This window comes from Mandrillus leucophaeus, unplaced genomic scaffold (assembly GCF_000951045.1).
Source record: "Mandrillus leucophaeus isolate KB7577 unplaced genomic scaffold, Mleu.le_1.0 Scaffold116, whole genome shotgun sequence".
Classification (NCBI taxonomy): domain Eukaryota; kingdom Metazoa; phylum Chordata; class Mammalia; order Primates; family Cercopithecidae; genus Mandrillus; species Mandrillus leucophaeus.
The window spans coordinates 7,547,706-7,573,020 of NW_012099876.1; the positions used below are offsets into that span (position 1 = coordinate 7,547,706).

Sequence of the window (25,315 nt, forward strand, 5' to 3'; positions counted from 1 at the left end):
ATACATTGATGTCAAGTGTATAATTTTATCTGGGCTTTATCAGTTACCGCCCAGAGCCATGATTACATGGTGCAGGGAACTTCCTCCCCTTGAGCGAGTCTATCTTTAGTATCTTCTTGATAACCACTTCTTACATTAAAAAAAAAAAAAATCAAAAGGAAAGTCTTGGTTTTCTTACGTGGCTCCAGAATCCCTGAATACAACATTTAGAAGTAATTTATCAACTGAAACTATCGAGCTTTTAGCTGCCACTACAATTTTTCAAAGCAAAGTGTTCTTCTTCCTTCTCTTTGTTATTTCTATCAAATTGCAACAGAAATTTTGGGACTTCCATTATTGACCATTCAGTCATGTACTAAGTTCAACTTTCATCTTGCCAGTGTCTTCTTTAACTGCGTAAGACTGGCCTTGGAACAATTAGAATAACAGCAAGATGAATAATGGTATGATTTCCGGGAGAACATTTTATAAACAAAATAAATAACAACTGTCCAATCAAGGATTCAAAAGATAATTTATTAGTCTGAGAAGAGGAGTCACATACTATACCCAGTAATACACTTCTTTTATTTTTGTGCCTTTATCTTAAAAATATATTTAAACAAAAACAAAGATAATATTGAATTTTCCCATAAACTTTGCTTTCTTATTTACAGTGTTATATTGTAAATAACATTCCATTATACACAAATTAAGGACTGTGCATTACTGTATGTTCTCTTTACATATTCTTTCATAATATAGTCCATACAGCTCGAAGCTATGCAATATTTAAGCTTAGAAAAGCTTGATGAAAGAAGTACAAACTGTATCAATCAGACTATTATTTAAAAAGGTTCTGACATTAATTCTCTGCTAGATTGTTTCACTGAAACCATTCTTTGTTAAAGAAAAATGCCCCGTATAAGGGATGAGAACAACAGTTTAAGTTACCACAGGATCCACTTAAACTGGTTAACAAATAAAAACATTTTATTACTTATCACTGTTATTAAATGAAGCACTACCACTGTCAAGTCATTTAAACAAGTAGATTTACTCTTCAGTTCTGACACATTACATCAGCGACAGTTGGTACCTCTTTATGAAATAAAAAATGTTTCCTGCAACTTTAGGTTTTACTTGTAAACAGTTAAAGCACACATTTTGTAAAGATGATTTAACCATTCCTGGTCACACAATGAGGAGTTTCTATTTCATCCAGGGAGAAGCAAACACACATACTCCACACATACACACACGCACACATGTGCGCACACACGCGCGCGCACACACATACACACACACACACACACAGTCCCGCTCACCCGCCAAAGGCCCGCGTGTCACTAAGCGCTAACTACAGCAGCACTTGTGTCTCGAGCAGTGCACGAGGTTGCAATAGGAATTATAAAACAAGAAAGATAAAACAGCCAACTTCAGTTAAAAATCCCAAAAAGCTCAGGTTCTGAAACGCCTCTCAGACGCTTCACGCTCAGCCTGAAGGGTCAGTTCACTGGGCTCTCCAGGCGGCACACCCCACCTTCGATTGCCACGGACTGTCCTGCCACCGCACCGGGAGGGAGTCTTGAAATGTGAGTCTGCAGAGACAGAGACAGGAGAGCATCAGGAGGGGGTCAGCAGTGTCCTACACCCCAACCCGTGTCCAAAAAAGGTAGAGGAAACACGAGAGCATTAGGCCTTCACTTTGCTTCTGAGCAGCCACAGACTGTACCACTGGTAAACTTTAGTTACTGAAAGACCGTTTGTTCAAATCGCTGAGGAAATATGTACTGAGCATCTGCTACATGCCAAGCACAGCACTAGCAACTGAGATAGAGAGGTGACCAAGTTAGTCAAGACCCCTGACACAGAATGTATAGTTCAGTCATATTCACAAGAGTAGCAGTTTTAATGCCAGCTCTATTGAGTATAGTTGTTATGTGAAAACTAGTAATTTGTATATGTTTTGTCCTCTAAACAGAGTAACTAAGGATACTTAATTCATGTTTATACCCCAAATTTATTCCTTAAAGAATTTCAGTAGCTTACAAAAACTCAGGTAATTCAATAGCCTAAAATAGGAGAGAAAATGAGAAGAAAAACAAGAGCTTACAAAATAAGGTAAAGACGGAAGTGGGGCTAACAAAGAAATCAAAGCTGAGAAGTTTGGTACCCGTGCCAGAGGCAAGCCTGCTGCCCTGTCTCTCAGTTTCCTAGCAACAGAGATCAGGTTGGTGGTTCATGTAGCATAAAGCTCACAGCAAACTCATTGCTTGGATGAGAACAATTGTTCCTGGCACTGAGACCAAGGAGTCATTTCTCCTATAGGTCTTTGTAAAGAGGGCCCTGTGTTTAGGGACTGAGTGAAGACATCAGCTATACAACGGGGAGTTTTGTAGGGCTGAGTGTTACAACATCACTCAGAGGAGGCTGGGGCTGGAGGCTCTGGTAGAAGACAGTAAGCACTTCACTCTGTTTCATGAGGGGTCAGGATGAGGTCAGTCAAGAACTCCTCATTTTGGTGATCTGGCTTAATCCAAGGATAGATAAATGCCTGGAATTTCTAAGAAGAAAGAGGGGCTGCATAAACTTCAGGCAATCCTCTCTACTTGTTTCTCTAAACGAGCTTTTCCTAAGTACTGAAACCTTGGGGAGTCTCATCAGAAGACAAGTAACCTTGGTCTGAAAAAGTGTGAGCCAAGATGTGTTTGAAGCTTCCTGTGGCGGCTCAGTGGGGCATCAAATCATATAAACAGTGGGAGCTGTTGAAGATAATGTTTTATATGAACTTATCTCCAGAGTTCTTTTTGAGAGAAGTGAGTTTAAATTTCTCTTTAGCCTAAAAACAGACCACTTTCTACAACAAACCAGGATGTCAGCATAAAAAATGCAATAAACTATTTTACATTGAGCAAATGGGTAAGGACTAGGTAGACTCTAGAGTATCCCACAAGCAGAAGAACTTAATAAGGTACCTTTACCATATTTAAATAGCAATGCACTTTCATAGGAATTTGGAACAATGGGAAATAACACATTAAAATGATACATGAGAAAGCAGCAGACATCCATTTTGGGTCATCTCCCTCCACTCCTTGCTGGACGCCATGTCTCTAACACCCTTCTCTGGCTCTTTCTCAAGGGAAGCCTTGACCAGGCACCCAACTCAACTTAGAAGCTCTTCTAGCTCCTATAGCACCCATATGAGCCCTTCTCATCCAGTCTTGGTTTTGAGTTTTCAGGTTTCTGTAATTGAAAGTCAGTTATGGGCAGAAGCTTGTGTTAACATACATCTCAGTTTCCCTGTACCTGACCATGTGTTTCACATAGAAGCACACCACTCTGGAAATGCTGAGTGGGTAAATGAGTGAAACAGACCATTCTAGGGCTATGTTTATATAAACATGCAGAATCTTAAGGCTCTCTGCTCCTCCCGTTCAAGAGACAGCCACATCTTTTCGTGCAGTGCTAGCCACATCCCTGGTGAAGGTGAAGGTGAAGGCCACAGTAAAAGGATTTGGCGCTGGTCACTAGGGCAGCTTTTAACTCCAGTAAAGTAGATGTTCTCGCCAACAATGACTTCTCCCTTGACCTCAACTACATAGTCTACATGTTCCAGTATGGTTCCACCCATGGCATATCCCACAGCACCATCAAGGCTGAGAATGGGAAGCTTGTCATCAATGGAAATCCCATCACCATCTTTCAGGAGTGAGATCCCACCAAAATCAAATGGGGCAATGCTGATGCTCAGTACATTGTGGAGTCCACCAGTACCTTCACGACCATGGAGAAGGCTGGGACTCACTTGCAGCAGGGAGCCAAAAGGGTCATCATCTCTGCCCCCTCTGCTGAGACCCCCATGTTCATATAGGCATGAACCATGAGAAGTATGACAACAGTCTCAAGATCGTCAGCAGTGCCTCCTGTACCACCAACTGCTTAGCACCCCTGGCCAAAGCTATCTATGGCAACTTAGGCATCATGGAAGGATTCATGACCACAGTTCACGCCATCACTGCCACCCAGAAGACTGTGGATGGCCCCAAGGGAAACTGTGGCATGATGGCTGTGGGGTTCTCCAGAACATCATCCCTGCATCTACTGGCACTGCTAAGGCTGTGGGCAAGGTCATCCCCGAGATGAACAGGAAGCTCACTGACATGGTTTTCCATGTCCCCGTCGCCAATGTGTCAGTTGTGGACCTGACCTACCATCTGGAGAAACCTGCCAAATATGAGGATATCAAGAAGGTAGTGAAGCAGGCGTCAGAGGGCCCCTCAAAGGCATCCTGGGCTACACTGAGCACCAGATTGTCTCCTTCAACTTTAACAGTGACACCCACTCTTCCATCTTCCATGCTGGGGCTGGCAATGCCCTCAACAACCACTCTGTCAGGCTCATTTCCTGGTATGACAATGAATTTGGCTACCGCAATACGGGGGTGGACCTCATGGCCCACATGGCCTCCAAGGAGTAAGATCCCTGGACCACCAGCCCCAGTGACATCATGAAAGGAAGAGACCCTCAGCTGCTGGGAGTCCCTGTCCACACTCAGTCCCCTACCACGCTGAGAATCTCCCCTCCACACAATGTCCACACAGACACCCTGAAGAGGGAGGGTTCTAGGGAGCCTCACCCTGTTGTATGCCATGAATAAAGTCCCCTGTGCTCAGGCAAAAAAAAAAAAAAAAAAAGGAAAACATTTTAAGTGTTTTAACTGATATGACCAATCTGTTTGGTTGAAAAGTCAGTCACACTAGTTTGCCATAGTAAAGATTAATCTTACATTTTTTTGGCCAGGCGCGGGTGGTTCACGCCTGTAATCCAAGCACTTTGGGAGGCTGAGGTGGGCGGATCCTCTGAGGTCAGGAGTTCGAGACCAGCCTGGCCAACAGGGCAAAACCCCATCTCTACTAAAAATTAAAAAAACAAAAAAATTAGCTGGGTATGGTGGTGCATGCCTGTAAATCTCAGCTACTCGGGAGGCTGAGGCAGGAGAATCACTTGACCCCAGGAGGCAGAGGTTGCAGTGAGCCAAGATTGTGCCGCTGCACTCCAGCACTCCCTCTAAAAAAAAAAAAAAAAAAAGGCCAGGTGTAGTAGCTCACGACTGCAATCTCAGCACTTTGGGAGGCCAAGGCAGGAGGATCACAAGGTCAGGAGTTTGAGATCATCCTGGCTAACACAGTGAAACCCTGTCTCTACTAAAAATACAAAAAAAATTAGCCAGACGTGGTGATGGGCACCTGTAGTCCCAGCTACTTGGGAGACTGAGGCTGAAGAATGGCGTGAACCCGAGAGGTGGAGCTTGCAGTGAGCCCAGCTTGCATGCCACTGCACTCCAGCCTGGGCGACAGAGCAAGACTCCGTCTCAAAACAAAACAAAACAAACTTAGATTTTTTTTAAGTACTGACTAACTAAAATTTTCCACCTTCCAAGTGATGGTGCTGTTAGAATAGAGATGGAGCTCTAGATTCTCAGATGCACACAGCTCCACACCAATGGGATCCACTGGCCGTGTAGTTATAATTTGCTGCTTTGTTGCTAATTCCCAGAGAAGCACAGACAGATTCTTGAGGTTAACACCCCTTGAAAAACTATCAACTTATAAATTAAACTGACTGCTCAAAGCCAACATTATTAGGGCTTTATCTTTTTATAAAATCAAATACACTGGATTAAAAAATTTTAGCTCAAAGATTCTAAAATAAGAAAATTAAAAGTAATATAGAAAGTATATCATTACCTGATAACCTATCACAATCTAAGTAATAGCTGAAATTTCCTATCATTCATACTCAATGTTAAGATCTTTTAAGACCACCTTAGAAACTGCTCTTGTATGGTTTCTAAGAAAACTGCACATGACTTAATTTTAAAAGTCCGCTTCCAGATAGAGACCATTGGAGGCATGAGCAACTTAAACAGTAGTCAAATGGGGGTCCTGAGTCTTGTACATTTGTTGTGTTATGCTGCATTAATAACATTCTGACAAATCCAACACCAGGAGGAACGTGAAAAACACTAGGGTAAACTTGTTTGCATGGGCATTTTCCTTCCTGGAAAAACTCGAGCCTCCTGAGACACAAGTGTGTTCAGCTCAATTTGATGTTACCATGTACTTTTGAAGAAACAGAGATCCTTTTTTTCTACCACTTTCCCTTCTCCCGTTAATTCTTACTTATTGTTCAAATTGCTGAGTAATAGAAAACATCTAATTTTTCATTCACTAACAATGTCACATGAACTTTAATATAATCTGGAATATTGTGTATAGTTTATAGAATAAAAATCCATTTAACAACAAGTTAAGCTTCTCTTCTGTATTCAACACTACTTGGGCAATGTAAATATGGTACTGTGAGATTGTACTGTGAGCTGGGTATTACCTTATATCCTTGCATTGTGAATTCTTGCCTGACATGATAATAGTCACCCTCAGCTTTTTTTTTTTTTTTTCTTTTTTCTTGAGATGGAATCTTGCTCTGTCATCTAGGCTGGAGTGCAGTGGAGCGATCTCGGCTCACTGCAACCTCCGCCTGCCAGGTTCAAGAGACTCTCCTGCCTCAGTCTCCTGAGTAGCTGGGACTACAGGCACATGCCACCACACCTGGCTAATTTTTTTTTTTTTTTTTTTGTATTTTTAGTGGAGATGGGGTTTCACCATGTTAGCCAGGATGATCTCGATCTCCTGACCTCATGATCTGCCCTCCTCGGCCTCCCGCAGTGCTGATTACAGGCATGAGCCACTGCCCTCAGCTTTCTTTTAGTGCCACAAATGTGATATACCTTAAATGACTAAGTCCAGAGAGAAAGGCAAGAGAAGGGCTGGGGAAGTGCATCTGGTTGGATTTTATTGTCTTGTTTCTACTGTGGGCTTTTAAATTTTTTTCTGTCTTAATGAGTTGAATCAGGAGATACTGCCACCCACCCCCCATCCTTTTCCCAGAAGTTCCCTGCCCATTGCTTTTTAAGAGCTGTCTTTCAAAGAGACACAAATTTGTGAATAAGTATATTCTAGGCATTTTTTGTGTGCAGCTTTAAACCTTGGAATGTAGTTAACTGCTCTAAAAATAGAATTTGGTCTTCAGACTTCATCCTGAAAGCAGATGTACTCAACTAGTTGACAGTTTCACATGAACCTTCTTAATATAGTCTGGAATAATGTGTATATTTTATAGAATAAAAATCCATTAACTATAGGTGAAAAGATCTGGATGCCCACTTACTAAGCCTGTGTGATGCTGGGCAATGGAAAATGAAGACTGGGTTAGACGGTCTCTAGAGCATCCTTTCAGAGTTTGGACAATCTCTGATGCTGACTTCATTTAGCTTGTGTATACATTGTTAATGAATCAAAAAAAAAAGTATTAATTCTATTTTCTCATTGTCTTAAATTAAAAGTATTAAATAGGCCAGAGCAATTCTGAAGATAAAATTTCCAAGTTCAACCAACCAATCAGAAATATCAACAGAATGAGAAAGGAATGCCATATGTTATTCATCTTACTGTGTGTCACTCATACCTCATTCTCCACATTGAAAACAAGGATGCCATAAAAGATCACTAGCAAATGTGGATGAAACACAAAGGTGACATTCGGGTAAATTTCATTGTTAGCACTGAAACAGGGATATGTGAGGGCAAAAAGTTCTATTGTTCTCACATACACATATCATGTTTAAGGAGCCTTAAAATAAGATTAAAATGCCGTCTGATGAGAGCAGCATGTTGTACCAGCCTCAAGGTCACTTTGATTCTTACTATCACCAGGCTCACTGATACCATACTTCAGTTAGAGGCAACATCAGATAAGAGTTCCCTCCTATTTTTAGGTTAAAAGCCCTGTGAAGATACTCACATAAACATGGCAAGCTCCACAGTACCTATTATTCCACCACTTACGTGGAGAATTATCATGAATATTCCCTCTTGCTACAGGTGATAAAAGTGCTCCATTATTTAACAAATATTTATTCTGCAGGTTATTATGGGGGAACAGAAGAATGAAACACATGAATCTTGCTCTGAATGCAATTGTGTCTTTGCAGGATGCAGAAACTAGTTCCTTGTGAAACCTTAACAATAAGTCCCTATATTTGCATAATGCTTTAGTTTCCACAGCGCTTCTGCAACAATGAGATCTCCTCAAAATACCACGTCAGACAGAAAGATATATACTACACCTATTTTTTTCCAGATTAAAAAAAAAGAATAACAAATGAGACTCAGAATGGTAATGTGGTTTGCTTATGGTCAGAGAAGAAGTGGAAAACTGTGAATGAAAGCCTCTGCACTCCAAATTTAGGGCTATCTTGACTCCCCCTGAAGACTTACCATGAAGGAGGATTCTAAATCTGGCTCTGTTAAGAGACATGCCTCTAACTGCAGGAGGCTTTGGAAAAGCAGGTTTTCAGGGTGAAACAAGGCTTGCTCAGGGAAGCTACTGGCACAAATCTTACCGACAAATTTCAAGACGATTCTGGGACTCAGAGAAATCGGTTTGAGCCTCAACTCTCTGTTGATAGATTAGATAGTTTCTGGATTTGGAAATCACTAGCTTTCTGGGTTTCAATGTCTTTGTAGGTAAAAGTGAAAAACTTCAACTCAAGTTATATTCAGAGTTCTTTCTGATTTTGACATTCTACAGAGTTTTACTACTGAGGGTTTCCTTTCAGGTCTGTAAGGGGAGGCTCCGGGTCACCATTTCCTTAGTCAAGACAGCCCAGTTTCCTCTTCATAGGGAACCTGGTCTCAACATTCTGATGATTTGTACTAGGTGAAACCCAAAATGTCATTTATGGTCTTCTGGTTGGTAAGCTGTCAGGTAACAGGAATCTTACTATAGTTTGAAAAGAGCATCTTCTGTTTGAAAAGAAATGAAAGACTAACACTTAAACTATCATTAAGAATGAGGCCACTCTCCATTTGTGTAATGGACAATTTCCTGAGAATCTCAGTTAATCTGTCAGTGAGGAATTTTGGAGGGGAAAAATACAAACCACCAACAACTTATTTGAAGAAAGTTCTCTTTGTCAAAATCTTGTGCTTCCTGACTTACTGATCTGACCCGTGCCCCCAAAGAACTGTTAAGGCACCCAAAGAACTGTTAAGGCACTGCGACCCAGAAAGCAGCATTTCTCAAGCTGACTTCTGCTGGGTCCTGGGAACTGCTCTCTCTTTAAAAAAAGCAGGGGTCAGTGCGAGAGCATGGGCAAAAGCTGCAAATGTACCGCTCCATGTTGTTCTACCCTTCTTAGAGCTAGACAGGCACATGAGCACAGAGAGGTTCAGACATCCTGCATTCAAAAGACCTGTGTGACTCTGTAAAGTTAGTTCATCCCAAATGTCAAGGAATGCCTTCCTTTAATACTAGCTGTACCTGGAACTACTACAAATAATATGCTGAAACTTTCCTTTTATTTTACTCCAAAACTTAACCTCACTTTCCTTTGCTGATTCTTCCTCATCTCCCCAACCACTAAATGTTGGAGTGTCCAAAGACACAACAGACCACTTTCTTCCACTCATTTTAAAGAAAAATGTCTATGAAGTGTTTTGGATATAAAGTGAAGCATCTGGTTGCACTGGAAATTGAGGTAAGAATAATAACTCTATAGATCTACCTCCTCCTCCAGTCGCCACTCCATTTCTTTACTTCCATTTACAGCAAAGTTCTTTGAAAGAGTTCTCTACACCTATTACCTCAAATTCTTTCTTTCCATTTTCTCTTTAAGCCCTCTATAATCAACTTTTTGCTTTCACCTCTCCACCAAAACCCCTCTTTATTGAAATAAGAAATGACTTCCAATGCCAAATCCAATAGCCTGTCCTCAGATCTATTTTCACAAGGTCCAGCAACAGCATCTGATAAAGTTGATCACTTGCTTCTCCTTGAAACACCCTTTTCCCTTGTTTTTTAGGACACCACTCTCACCTGGTTCTCCTCTGACCTCTATGACTGTAACTTCTCAGTCTCCCTGGCTGCTTCCCTAACTAATAATTACAAAAGTTCCCCAGGGATCTTTTCTCCGGTCTGTGTTCACGTCCTTGGTGATCTCATCCAAATGTTTTTTTAAAAAATATTTATTCTTCACAGAATTGGAAAAAAACTGCTTTAAAGTTCATATGGAACCAAAAAAGATCCTGCATTGCCAAGACAATCCTAAGCCAAAAGAACAAAGCTGGAGGCATCACGTTACCTGACTTCAAACTGTACTACAAGGCTACAATAACCAAAACAGCATGATACTGGTACCAAAACAGAGATATAGACCAATGGAACAGAACAGAGTCCTCAGAAATAATACCACACATCTACAGCCATCTGATCTTTGACAAACATGAGAGAAACAAGAAATGGGGAAAGGATTCCCCTGTCTCTTATACACATCTAGATGTGTATAAGAGACAGAGAAATACCATTTGACCCAGCCATCCCACTACTGGGGATATACCCAAAGGATTATAAGTCATGTTGCTGTAAGGACACATGCACATGTATATTTATTGTGGCACTATTCACAATAGCAAAGACTTGGAATCAACCCAAATATCCATCAGTGACAGACTGGATTAAGAAAATGTGGCACATATACACCATGGAATACTATGCAGCCATAAAAAAGGGTAAGTTCATGTCCTTTGTAGGGACATGGATGCAGCTGGAAACCATCATTCTCAGCAAACTATTGCAAGAACAGAAAACCAAATACTGCATGTTCTCACTCATAGGTGGGAAGTGAACAATGAGATCACTTGGACACAGGAAGGGGATTACCACACACAGTGTTCCTATTGTAGGGTGTGAGAGAGGGATACCATTAGGAGATACACCTAATGTAAATGATGAGTTAATGGGTGCAGCACACCAACATGGCACATGTCTACATATGTAACAAACCTGCACTTCGTGCACATGTACCCTAGAACTTAAAGTATAATAATTAAAAAAAATTTATATGTTGAGATTCCCTAATATGTATCTCCATCTTAGTCCTTTCTCCTAAACTCCAGACACACATATCCAGCTACCTTTTGGGTCTCTCCATTTGATGCCTAACAGGCATCTTGGAATTAACATATGCAGAACTGAGTTTCTGCTACTTCCCCCACAAGTCTTTTTCCCCCACTCACCTTCTTCCTTACCCTAGTAAATGCCAATTCCATTCTTCTGTTTAGGCCAAAATCTTAAGAGTCATCATTGCCTTTTCTATTTCCCTCACATCTCTATCCAACCCATCAGCAAATCCCACTGGCTCTATCTTAAAATACACGCAGAAGCCAACTACTTCTCATGACCCGTGTGACTAATGCTCTAGTCCAAGTCATTATTATCACTCATCTCTATGGCAACAACCTTCCACCCAGCCTCCCTTTCAGCAGCTGGAGTCACCTCTTAAGATGTAAGCCAGTTCATATCACTCCACTGCTCATTACTCTCCAATGGCTCCCATTTCAGAGGAAAAGCCCAAATACTGACCATGGATTAAAAACTATGTAATCTATCTGGCCTTCCATTGCCTACTCTGACCCATTAAGACTGGCCTTCTCACTACCCATGCAACACACCAGGCACACACCTAATTGAGAGTCCTTGTACCTGCTGTTCCCTATGCCTGGAATAGGTTCTTGCTTTGCTCCCATAAATCCTCCAAGACTATACTTGAATGACACCTTTGAAGTGAAACGTACCTAACATTGGAACCCCTGTACCTCCTAACCCCTTTCCTAGCTTCACATCTCTTTTCAGTACTTATCACAAACATAGTATAGGCCTTATCTTGTTCATTATTTCCCCCACCAGTATGTAAGTCCTCAAGTACAGGGATTCTTGTCTGCTTTGTTCACTATGATGTCCCCAGAAAAGTACCTGAATATAGAAGGCACTCAATGCTAATTGTTTAATAAATAATTCATTCAAAAAATGAGATACTGTGTTTTATCAAACTTTTACTCCTAAGTAAACTGAAGTTTTTTTAAATAGCTGAAATCTCAAGCCACGTAATAAGGCTTCCTTCTTAGTCAGTCATTATTAGCTACTGTAATATCCCTAACTCTTAACTGTTCAAAATTTTACCATAATATTCACAAAAGCCATCAATGGAAGAAATCAAAGAATTATTGGGGTTCTAATCTGTTTTAGGAAGCACATTTAAAATTAATTTTCTATTTCAAGTGAAGAAAAATCTATTTCCAAGTACTCTGAGCATCTCCTACTAGTGAATTGTTAATATAACCCTCATCCTAAATTAAGTTTCATTTTACCCTTCAACACGGCAGCAGACAGTGCAGTCCAAACATGTACAGTACAGTGATGATAGCTCCAGTGCATAAAAGCAAATTGTCAGTGTCTACCATGTACTGCATCCAGCGGTATTGGAAAGAAATGTAAATAGAGAGAACAGCTCAACCATAGCCAAATGTCTCAATTAGTTAATACTAAAATGTTAAGTTTTCACAAATTTTCAGTATTGCTTTACTTACGGAACATAAAAGTCATACATTGTAACTATCATAAAGGAATTCTAATCCTTAGGATTAAACAGAACGAGCATTCCAAGATGAAGACTTTTTAAAAAACATAAACTATATTATTCGAACGAATCATACTGGAATGAAAATGTATTCTAGCAGATAGACTTGGCTTAGGGTTCAAAATCTACAACACGGGTTAGTCTCAAATGCCTGTGAAGCAGGCCAGGTGTAGGACTGTGGAAGTGGAGCGCCCAGGCTTCACCAAACAGGGTGGCTACCACCTGGTTCCAAGCAATCACTGCCACATAGGAAGTGGGTCCCAGTGTTGTCAAATCATCTGCTCTTATAGGAGAAAACAAACCAGAACTTAAAAATCATATTTTAACATAAAATTTTAAAAGTTTAAATCTGTGTACAATTTTTCCACATAATTTGTATTTTATATAGATTTAATTTTTTTCCAAAGCTGCTATGATGAATACAGCTTTTGAGCTCAAATCTGGAGATTACTGAGAAGAAAGGACAGCGGGAACAAAATGTTGTATCTACGCACCATCCTAACTCCAAGTCCTACCCTACAGCTCAACATGCAGTCACTCATTAAAGAGCTGTCTGCCAAATGCCTACTATGTGTTGGGCCCTGTGATGTCATTAGTACCTGCACATATAATATACACCTAGTAGATTCCATATCTGTAACTCACCCATTTAATAAAATAATGTAATAAAAGTTGTTACAGCATAAAATCAATGGGGGATTCTCAATATTTACAATCATAGAAATCAGTATCTTTTCTCAAGTTAGTAAGTTAACATGAAACAAGAATGACATGACCAAGATTATAGTTTTTTTTTGGTCTCGAGATTGAAAAAACAAGAGAAAATTCCTTTCATCATTTGGCTACTGCTTCCCAATCCAAAAAAAAAAACATCATAGGTAATCATTACGCATTTCCTGTTCATAATAAAGTCAATCATTTTTAAGTACATTTGTCTCATTTACATGTTATGGTTATATGTCCTGTGAGCAAACAGCAGGCATGACTCTAGCTGGGAAGGTACATATTTATCTAAAATGTTGGGTACTAGAAGGTAACAAGGTGATACTCTAAGTTAAGTTCACATCGGTGACTGATAACTACATATGTATGTAGAGATAGAGAAATTAATGTTTTCATTAATTTTCATGTTGCTAAAACAAAAAGTTTATTCACTTCATTTCAACTAACATGGAGGGTCTACAAGTCAAGTAATAGACTAAAATAGACATTTATCTTTGCAAAGATCTTACCCTACACCATGATTAAAATGAGAATAATCTGAATACATATTATTCGCACCCCTGAGAAGACTTACACTCTTAACAACACAGTAAATTCCCTCTTTGTTTTTCTATTTATTGCTTTGGAGCAATGTTGAATGAATCACTTGGAAGAAATTAATGATGTAAGACTAATTAGGCAAAAATAAAATTATCAATGACTCTTAGAAATTAACTTGAGGCTGAGGAAACTGTTCTTCATACATTCAATCTTCCGCAATCTTTTCCTGTTTGTGTAAATGACTTTCTAAATAGACCCAGTGGATTATCCTGGCAGCCCTAAGAGCATGGAAAAGAAACACAAGTTTCTACATTTGAAATTCTGGGCAAACTTAAAAGGTATGAGTAAAATCAGTGATTAGCCACTTTTCCTGTGGTTTCTAAGTGCACTTGCCAAACTTAGCTGTCTGGGATGTTTTCTTAGTACACAGGTTTATTGGTGGTGCCTTAATGACCATCCCGAGGCAGTTGGCTTCCTGCCAGGGATGAGATGCCTTTAGTTGTTGGATAATATCAGAATTAGATTATCAAAAGCAGTTAGAATTTGGTTAAGACTAAGGCCAATTTGTATCTCGGTGGTTCCTGTCAAATCTAAAATATGGTCCAATAAATGTATTTGGCTGAATACATCCATTCAATGACTAAATGCCATTGGCCACTATTGTGAAACTGAAGTCTCTTTTAAGGGATTCATGGTCAGTACATCCTGGAGGTATTCCACTATCCAGTGCTCAGTGGAATACGAGAAGACTGCCTGTAATCAAGGTTCACACAAGAGCAATTTAACATAGCTAGTAAGCAACATTCTCCCTTCTACTTTCAAAAGGAAAATTATTTGGCTGGGTGAGCTTAAAAGAAATGCTGAAGGCACACCGTAGGTTTGATTTAAAAACCTAAGTTGTGGCGCTGTCAAAGTGGTAGACCTCTATCAGATAGTTTTTAGAAAGAGCTCTTTTGCCACCATTTTGGCTTGAATTGCAGGGTTCAGGGAGGAATGTCTTTTCTTGCAGCTTCCAACAATTTTTTTTTCCTGTTCTGGGAACTCTGAATTCACTTGCCAGCTGGTTTATTAACTTATTAACATTAACTTATTAACATTAACTTGCAAGTTGGAGTTGCATTTTGACAAAATGTAATAACCACTGCCACTTCCACCAAAGGAGCAGGGTGAAAATTCAGGTGGCATCACTCTTGTCATAGTCAATACAAATGGCACCTTTGCAAGCATAACTGCAGTGTAAATGGGACCTGTGGTGTGACGGTCCTGAGAGATTTCCTACAACTTCCACCATCACCTCTTCCTCTACCACAACTACTGCTGCCACCACCACCCATCATAACAAATGTAGCATCTATTACACACACTTCACTTTTCTCATTCAACTAATTTTCAGAATTCTATCAAAGCATCAATAGTATTCCCACTTTAATGATGAGGAAACTAAGGATCAAAGTTGTAACTTGTCCCGGGTTGTAAAGCAGGGACTCCAGGATTGAAATCCAAGTCTGACTAATTCTAAGGCACATTCTGTCGAACATTACATGCCTCTTTAAAGACAGTCTTACCTGGGGAACATAGTAAGATCCTGTCTTGACAAGAAATAAAATAAAAATTAGCCAGGTGAGGTGGTGTGCCCCTGTAGTCCTAGCTACTAGGGAGGCTGAGGCTGGAGGATCTCTTGAACCCAGGAATTTGAGGTTACAGTGAGTCATAATCGGGTCACTGCACTCCAGCCTGGATGACAGAGAAAGATCCTGTCTCGTAAAAAACAAAAACAAACCAAGATAGTCTTGCTAATACCTTTTTTAAGACTTTCAAAAAATAGAGGTATGATTTTACATACAATAAAGTGCACAGATGTCAAGCAAAGGGTTTGATGATTTTTAATGATTTGTACCCCCATGAAACCAAATCCTAAAGAGAACATTTTCCACACAGAACATTTCTATAACTGCCCCCAAATTCCCTTGTGCCCTTTTCTTGAAGCAATCACATTCTGATTTCTATCACCATACCTTAGTTGGGCCAGTTATTAAACTTCATACAAATAGAATAATTCACTTAGTATTCTTTTATGTCTGGCTTTGTTCACTCAACATATCTTTGTGAACAAAGTTAAAGTTATGGAAGAAAATTATTTAGCTTTGTGAGGGTTTACCCTTGTCCCAAGAAGATCTTATTAAAGTTTTATAAATAGGCCAGGTGTCCAGTGGCTCATACGTGTAATCCCAGTGCTTTGGGAGGCTGAGGTGGGAGCATCACTTGAGGCCAAGAGTTTGAGATGATGCCAGCCTGGGCAACACAGCAAGACCTCATCTCCACAAAACATTTAAAAATTATCCAGGCCTGGTGGTGCACCTATAGTCTTAGCTACTTGGGGAGCTGAGGCAGGAGGATCGTTTGAGCCCAGGAGTTTGAAGTTACAGTGAGCTATGATTGTGCCACTGCACTCTGAGTGGGTGACAGAGTAAGATCCTGTCTCTAAAGTAAGTAAGTAAATAAATAAATAAATAAATTGCATTATTTAGGTAAATAGGATGATTTTATGAGGTTTTCAGACATTGAAGCTGAGAAAAGTTAATAGTCATCAAGATTCATACATACATAATTTACATTTGAAATGATAAAATAAAGAATGAAAGAAAAAATATCTCAAATAAATTGTAATTTCCAGTTCAAACACCTATTCCTATATCAAATTTGATTTCTTAATTTATCTCTCATTTACATTTCTTTTCTGAATCTCTGTTCAGAAATAATCTTTTGTTACACACAATAAAATCTTTTTAGCACAAATAATCTTTTGTGTTACTGCCCTAGTCTTAATACCATAAAGTCACCTGTTTTACCTTGGTTATATTTTTATCTTTAAGAGCAGGATACACTTATTAAGTCAGTTGTGCCCCAATAACCTTGTGAATAAAACATTTGAGAATTAAAAACAAATAAGGGTGTTATTATTTCACTAATCCTCATCCAATTTCAGAAAAATCACTTCCCTAAAGCAGCAACTTTGCCTGAAAAATTCTTTATATCCCTAAACAGATGGAAAGAAAAGTGAAATTATGAGAAACCTATGGCAGTTTACTAGATATTGTGTGCTTTTAGTAGTTTAACACTGGTAATACTTGAAGGCCAAGAGTAAATTAATAGGATAACATTTTAAAATGTATACTTAATCAAAGTTTAAGGTATGTAAGCAGTTAGGTAAGCTTGTGAAGAAGCTGACCAAAATACATACATCAGGAGATACAAGTGTCCATCTAAATTTCCTCTTTCATTTTTTTGAAAGAATGTTTTATTAAGGTTGTTGAATGTATAATTTCCCATTTTGGAAATCTTTATTGTAAAGACAATTCTTTCATCTGATGACAAACAGCATCCACACTGCCAGTGATTATTCTGGCCCTCCACATTGAATAAAATGTGGTTTCATTTACTTATTTATTTATTCATGAGATGCAGTCTCCCTGTGTTGCCCAGGCTGGAGTGCAGTGGCGCGATCTCGGCTCACTGCAACCTCCACCTCCCAGGTTCAAGCACTTCTCCTGCCTCAGCCTCCCAAGTAGCTGGGACTACAGGTGCGTGCCACCAAGCCCAGCTAATTTTGTGTGTGTGTGTGTGGTTTTTTTTTTTTTTTTTTGTATTTTTAGTAGAGACAGGATTCCACCATGTTAGCCAGGATGGTCTCGATCTCCTGACTTCATGATCCGCCTGCCTCAGTCTCCCAAAGTCCTGAGATTACAGGCATGAACCACCATGCCCAGCTGGTTTCTTCCTGAGACAAAAATTTCCGTCTATAATTCTGAGACAATATTTAATAATTTCTGCAGTGTTTGGTGGACCCTGCTGCATCAACAAATCTGGTAATTCCCTTCCCTCCGAATGCTGTGAAACTGCAGAAGAGTTGGATGGTATTCCTGCTGATTTCAAAGCTGATACATTGATTTTCAGGGTTGCCTCTTCTGTGGAGGAACACTGCCTTGATTACAGTACAGTAGCTTAACAGTAAGTCTTAAAGTCTGGTACTGTAAGTCCTCTAACTCTGATGTTTTTTAAAGTTGATTTTTGTGGTTCTAGGTCCTTTAAATTCCCATACAAATTATAAAATCAACTTGTCAATTTCTTATTAAAAAATGTCTGCTGGAATTTTTATTGAGATTGCTTTGGATCTATAGCTGAATGTGGAAAGAATGACTATCTTACTGTGTTTTCCAATCCATGAATATGGCATGTTTCTCTATTTAGGTTGTCTTCTATTTCTCTCAGCAAGGGTTTATACTTTTCAGGGAACAGGTCTTGCACATCATTCGTTAGATTCATTTCATGTCCTCTGAGAATAACTACGGTTTTTACTATTTCTTTTCCAAGTTTTATCTTTTATTTGCTTTATTGTACTAGTGGAGCATCCAACAAAATACTGAATAGAAGTGATGAGTGGATGGCCTCTTTGCCTGCTGTCCGTGTTAGAAAGAAAGTGTTCAGTGTTTCACCAATTAGTATGATTTTAGCTGTAGGTTTTTGATAGATGATGCCCTTAATCACACTGAGGAATTTTCCTTGGATATTTCATATTTTGAGATTTTTATCATTCACACAAGTTGAGATCATCATATGGAATCAAGAGGAACATATGGGTTTTCTCCTTTATTTTGGTAACACAGTCAATTATATCAATTAACATTTTTAACAGCTTTACTGAGATATAATTCATATATCATAAAATTCATCCATTTAAATAACTGTTCAATTCAGTAGTTTTTAATATATTTGCAAAATGTGCAATGTTCTAATTCCACAACATTTTCATCACCTCTAAAAGAAACCCTGTGCCCATTAGCACTCACTCCCTTCCCTTACCCCTACCACTAATCTACCTTATCTCTGGATTTTCCTATTCTGGACATTTCATACAAACAAAAATCATACACTATGTGGCCTTTAGTGTCTGGCTTCTTTTACCTAGAATAATGTTTTCAAGGTTCATCCAAACTACAATATGTATCGGCACTTCATTCCTTTTTATAGCTGAAAATATTCCATTGTGTGAATATCTCACATTTTGTTGATCCATTCATCAGTTGATGGGCATTTGGATTGTTTCTTCTTTTTTTTGCTATTATGAATAATGCTGCTGTAAGTATCTATGCACAAGTTTTTATGTGGACATATCTTTTCATTTTCTCGGGTATATACCTAGGAACGGAAGTGCTGGGTCACATGGTAACTCTACGTTTAACTTTTTGAGGAACTGCCAAACCACTATCCAAAGTAGCAGCACCATTTTTACATTCCTATGCGATATATGAGGGTTCCAATTTCTCCACATCCTCACCAATACTTGTTATTATTCACAATTTTTATCATAGCTGTCTTATTGGATGTGAAGTGGTATCTACTTGTGGTTGTGATCTGTATTTCGCTAATGACTACTGATGTTGAGCATCTTTCCCTGTGCTTACTGGCTATTTGTATATCTTCTTTAGAAAAATGTCTACTCAGATCTCATGCCCATTTTAAGTCTTCTTATTGTTCAGTTGTAAGAGTTCTATATATGTTCTGGTACAAGCTCTTCACCAATTATATGATTTGCAAATATTTTTTCCTATTTTGTAGGCTTTTTTTTACTTTCTTGATGGTATCCTTTGAAGTGTAAAAGTTTTAAATTTTTATGATGTCCTATTTATTTTTTCTTTTGTTGCTTGTGCTTTTGGGATCATATCTAAGAAATAACTGCATAATCCAAAGACAGAAAGATTTACTCCTAAGTCCTCCTAAGAAAGGTATAGTTTTAGCTCTTAACATTTTGGTTCCTGATACATTTTGAGTTAGTTTTTATATATGGGATAAAGGGCCCAACTTCATTCTTTTACATGTGGATATCCTTATGTTCCAGTATTATTTGTTGGCAATGACTGACTTTTGAAATGTTAAGTCAACTGTGCATTCCTTGGAAAAACCTTATTTGGTGTCCACAGGCAATAATGCTGCCGGATTTTTCATTCCAAAATAATAACTTAATAAGCATCTCTGCATATATATACATGACAGCTATTGGTCTGTAGTTTTCCTTCCTTGTAACATCTTTGTCAAATACTGAGGTTACCCTTGTCTCACAAAATGGGTTGGAAAACAACTCTGCTTTGTTTTTCTGAAAGAAATGGCATAAGATTAATGTCATTTAGTCTGATATAAGATACCAGTGATACCATCTGGGCATAAAGTTTACTTTATGAGAATGTTCTGCTTATAGAAATTCAATTTCTTAAATATGTAAATGGTTATTTAAATTTTGGGCTTTTGTGTGTGTTTAGTTTGTTAAGTGGGTTGCTTTCAATAAATTAATAAATTTCATCCAAGTTGGTGCCTCTGTTGAAATGAAGTTAGCCATTTAATACCTACAGAATCAGTGATCCTGCATTACTATTTCCTTTTCATTCTTGCTGTTGGTATATTTGAGGGTTTCTTTCTTTCTTTCCTAATCATTATTTCTAAAGCTTTATCAATTGCATTAATTTTTTTTTCAAAGAACTGCCTAGCTTTGTTTTTCTTCATTTTAAAATTTCTTTTCTATGTTATTGCTTGCATTCTTATTTTGATTATTTTCCATCTATTCTTCTTAAAGCTTCTTAAGATTATAGCTTAACTCACTTACTTTAAACTTTCTTTTCTACCATAAGTATTTAAGGACATACTTTTCCTTTTAATGTTTTAATTGCATCCTATAAATTCTGATCTATTGTTTTCATTACCATTCAGCTGAAAATAACTGCCAGTTTCTCTTGGTAAATATTCCTTATGAACTTGAAAATAATAACTTGTTGAATGTAATGTTCTATAAATAAGACTTTGGTCAAGTTGGGTCTATTATTCATATCCTTACTAATTTTTATTCAAGTCATTTACTATTGTATGCCTTATTTCATACTGAGAGAAAGAAGGATGTTAAAGTTTCCAACTATGATTGTAGATTTGTCTAGTACTTTTATTACTCTCAATTTTTGCTTCTTTTACTAGGCACATATACATTTAGAAGTTTTACACCTTTTTAATTGAATTGACCACATTTTCAATATGAAATGTCCTGTTTTATCTCATATCTCCTATGCTGACACTAATATAGCCATATCAGTTTTCCTTTTTGAAAATTATTTTATTTCTAATTTTTATCTCATTGAACTTCTTCTATTATTTTTCATCCTTCCTGGGTTTGAAATTATCTTTTAAATGATGTGAATATACCAAATGTCAATTATTTTATGTTTTTAATTTTTTCAACTGACATACTAATCATTTTATTTTATTGACACATAATATTTGACATATGTATGGGACACATGTGATATTTTTTTCACGCACACAATATGTTATGATCAAGTCAGGGTATTTGGGGTATCCATCACCCTGAGTATTTATCATTTCTATATATTGGGAAAATTTCAAGCTCCATCTTCTAGCTACTGGAAATATATAATACATTGTTGTTAACTACAGTCAACTTACTCTATCGAAAATTAGAACTCATACTTTTTATCTAACTGTATAACTGTACCCATTGACCAATCTCTCTTCATTCCCTCCTCCCACTCACACACCCTTGCAAATTTCTGTTATTTATCATTGTATTCTCTATCTCCATGAGATCAGCATTTTTTAGCTCTCACATGTTAAGTGAGAACATGCTAAATTTGTCTTTCTGTGCCTGCCTTACTTCACTTAACATAACGACCTCCACTTCCATCCATGTTGCAAATGACATGATTTCATTCTTTAATATGCCCAAATAATGTTCCATTGTGTATATATACTACATTTTCTTGATCCGTTGATCTGTTGATATACTCTTAGGTTGATTCTATATCTTTGCTATTGTGCTGCACACAATAGCAAAGTTTAAAGTAAGTGAGTAGTGCTGCAATAAACATGCAAGTACAGCGCAGGTATCCCTTAGATGTACTGATGTCCTTTTCTTTGAATAAACACCCAGTAGTGGAAAGGTTGGATTGCAAGGTAATACTATTTTCGTTTTTTTGAGAAATCTCCATACTGTTTCCCATAGTGGCTGTATGAAGTTACATTTCTACCAACAGTGTATGAGTTTCCTTTTTTCTGCATCCTCACCAGGACCTGTTATATTTTGTCTTTTTAATAACTGCTATTCCAAGTGGGGTAAGATAATATCTGACTGTGTTTATGATTTGCATTTCCCTGATGATTAGTGATGTTGAGCATTTTGTCACATGTCTGTTGGCCATTTGTATGTCTTCTTCTGAGAGATATCTACTCACATTTTTTGCCCACTTTTTAATGGGATTGTTTTGTTTTTTTAAACATTGAGTTGTTTGAGTTCCTTGTCTATTCTGATTATTAGTCCTCTGTCAAATGAAAAGTTTGCAAATATTTTCTCCCATTCAACTGGTTGTCTGTTCATTCTGTGAATTGTTTCCTTTCCTGTGAAGAAGCTTTTTAGTTTAGTAAGAGTCCTATTTGTCTCAGGTTTTGTTGTCTGTGCTTTTGAGGTCTTGGCCATAAAAATCTTTGCCTAAACCAATGTCGTGAAGTATTTTCCCTATGTTTTCTTCTAGTAGTTTTATAGTTTGGGGCCTTACATTTAAGATTTTAATCAATCTTGAATGGATTTTTAGATACGAAGAGAGACAGGTATCCAGTTTCATTATTCTGCTTATGAATATCTAATTTTCCCAGCACCACTTATTGAAGAGGGGGTCCCTTCCCCAATGTATGTTCTTAGAGCCTTTGTGAAAAATCAGTTGGCTATAAAGGTATGGATTTCTGGATTCTCTATTCTGTTCTATTGGTCTATATGCCTGTTTTTATCATAACGTTTTGGTTACTATAGGCTTGTAAGGTATTCTGAAGTAAAGTAGTGTGAAGTATTCAACTTTGTTCTTTACGTCAAGGATTGCTTTGGCTATTTGGGCTCTTCTGGGGTTCCATATAAATTTTAAGATTGTCTTTTCTATTACTGTGGAAAATACCATTGGTATTTGGTCAATAGGGTTGTTTTAAAGATATTAATTCTTCTGATCCACGAGCATGGGATGTCTTTCCATTTGTCTGTGTCCTCTTCAATTTCCTTCATCAATATTTCGTAGTTTTCCTAGTAGAGGTCTTTCATCTCCTTGGTTAAATTTATTACTAGGTATTTCTTTTTAGTTATTGTAAATGGGATTGCCTTCTTGATTTCTTTCTCTAGGCAGTTCATTATTGATATATAAAAATGTTACTAATTTTTACATGTTGATTTTGTATCCTGGATCAGGAATTTCCCTCAAGCAAGGTTTGGGATCTGAGTCCAGGTGAGACTCTAGAGAATTCTCCATTCTTATAGTCCAGGCACCAGCATTCTAACCATGGGAGACTTCTCTTTGTTTATAGGCAAGCCATCAGCTTTCCATGATGCTAAGGTGTTCGTTTTGCTCTTTGTAAGCTCCTCCAGATTTCTGTGCCATGGAGTATTTCTTCACTCTCTTACCCTGGCACTAGGCTTCAGTACAACATTGCCTTCCCCTTGATGAAGGCCCTGTACATGTTGGGAGCAGGAGAGGTTTTTAAAACTCTCTTTTGCTTTAACCCAGCCTTCTGTTGCAACTGTGTTGCAGTTGATAAAGGACCACTATTGCTTATGAGTTGTCTTGCAGCTCTCTTGCTATGCCTCTAGTCTTTCTTCGGCCACTGCCACGTATTTGGTGAAAACCTTTTGCACCTTAATGAAACACTCACAATTCTTTGCTCTGCTCCAAGCTTTTGGTGTGTTGCCACTTGATGAAGGCCTCATAGAGAAAAACTGGTGGTGGGTATAAGCTCTCTGTGAATGGAGTGTCTCAGGACTTTAATCTGTCACATCAGCTCACACATGGCCATAAAGAGTTCATTAAAAATTTGGCTGATTTATCTTTATATACCTCTGTGTTGAGTTTGACTCCTTCTCCTGCTGCTCTGCCAGGGAATAAAGAAATCGGAGGTTTTTGTCTCCTAGCAAGGGCTTGTCTCTTTCTGGAATTTAGTTTACTTAAGTTTTTCTCTACATATTAAGCTCTCTGGATACTTTTTAAAAATTTATGATTCTATAGATTATGCAGCTCATTCACATAGTTGGGAGTAGAAGCAACAGTCTCTTGTAACTTTCTTCATTCTAATTAGAAGTGGAGTTTCTTTTCACTTCTTTTGATAACCTCCTTTTGTGTACGTCATGTTTTATATTTAAGTCTTCCTCCTAAGGCTTTATGTGAGAGGTAAGTTTTAAGCCTAGCAAAAAGCACTCAGAAATCTCATCTCTCATATCCTTTGTAAATATACATTCACTGAGTTTTTTTAAAAAGTCCTGTAAACCATCTTCATGAAGATAAAACATGTTAGAACACAGTAGATACTACATTGGTATTGCAAAACTCCTACTGAAAATTGAATAGCAAATACTTGTTTATGTAATCTGGAATGTTGAATTTGGAATTCTGCAGATTGGAAGCAACATCAAGGACTTAATGGGGTCTAGTCATCTGTATTGAGATAGATAAGGTTTTGCTTCCTCATTCTTATCATATCATATCACAGGAAGGGCTTAAGGCGAACTAAGGATTTCTTATGCTCATATGACAGATGAGGCCTCTGGGATCCAGAGGCAGAGTGATCAAACCACAGCTCACAGTGTGCATGGAGTGGGAGGGCAACCCAGGCTCCAACTTCCTGGCACTGCACCCATCCCAATACTTATTTATTTTAACTGCATGGCCCAAAGATCTAGTCAGATGTGCCAATAATAGAAATCCTGGCACGACCTCATGAGGTTTGGAAGACTTCATGGCATTAAAATAGAAAATGTTAAAAACAAAATGTAAATATCACTGAGTTACCACCCAGTGCCCTGTGCTTTCCCTAGGTTAGGGAAATATGGTTTGGACAACATCTGTCCTGTTTCATTAGCATGTGTCAGAGTATGACACAGGGTTTGTCACACAAGGCAGAGAAGCATCACAAATAAGTATTTGTTGGGCGACAGAGCAATACTCTATCTCAAAACAACAACAACAACAACAACAACAAAATATGTTGAGTAAAAATTTTTTTTTTAGAAAAGCTGAGTAATATAACAAAAAACATCCTAAGAGGACAGTACCTTGATCATGAAAAAGCTTAATCTCTCTTAGATCCCACTGGAAAACAAGGAACTATTATAGAAATATTTTGCAAAATATTTGTAATGGGATGTGTTATTATCTGAATTTTGGTCATTCTAGTCAGGAATTCAAAACGAGGAAAAGGCAATAGTTTGGGGGAATATAATCATTCATCCAATGCAGACTTAGTTATAAACCAAGGGTGATATTTTTTGAACTGCATCATTTCAAGTACAAGGCCCAAAGAACTAATCAAATGTGCCACAAGACCCAGAGTGACATTTTTATTTTTTTTTAATTTGAAAATAATTTAAGAATTACAGAATAGTTCTGGGAAGATCTATACATCCTTTACCAAGGTTCAACTACTTTTGCTCCCTTTTGCTCCATT

The 25,315-nt window shown here is 38.0% G+C and overlaps 1 protein-coding gene across 1 annotated transcript in view; it reads right to left on the reverse strand.

Annotated features, from left to right (window-relative positions):
- Positions 1–493: 493 nt before the first annotated feature.
- Positions 494–25,315, reverse strand: part of LOC105553056 (threonine aspartase 1-like) — a 92,726-nt gene continuing 67,904 nt past the window's right edge. Inside the window, exon 5 of the mRNA XM_011998984.1 lies at positions 494–1,580. Within this exon, the coding sequence (XP_011854374.1) occupies positions 1,488–1,580 (93 nt within the window). The 3' untranslated portion in view covers positions 494–1,487. The remainder of the gene's footprint in view (positions 1,581–25,315) is intronic.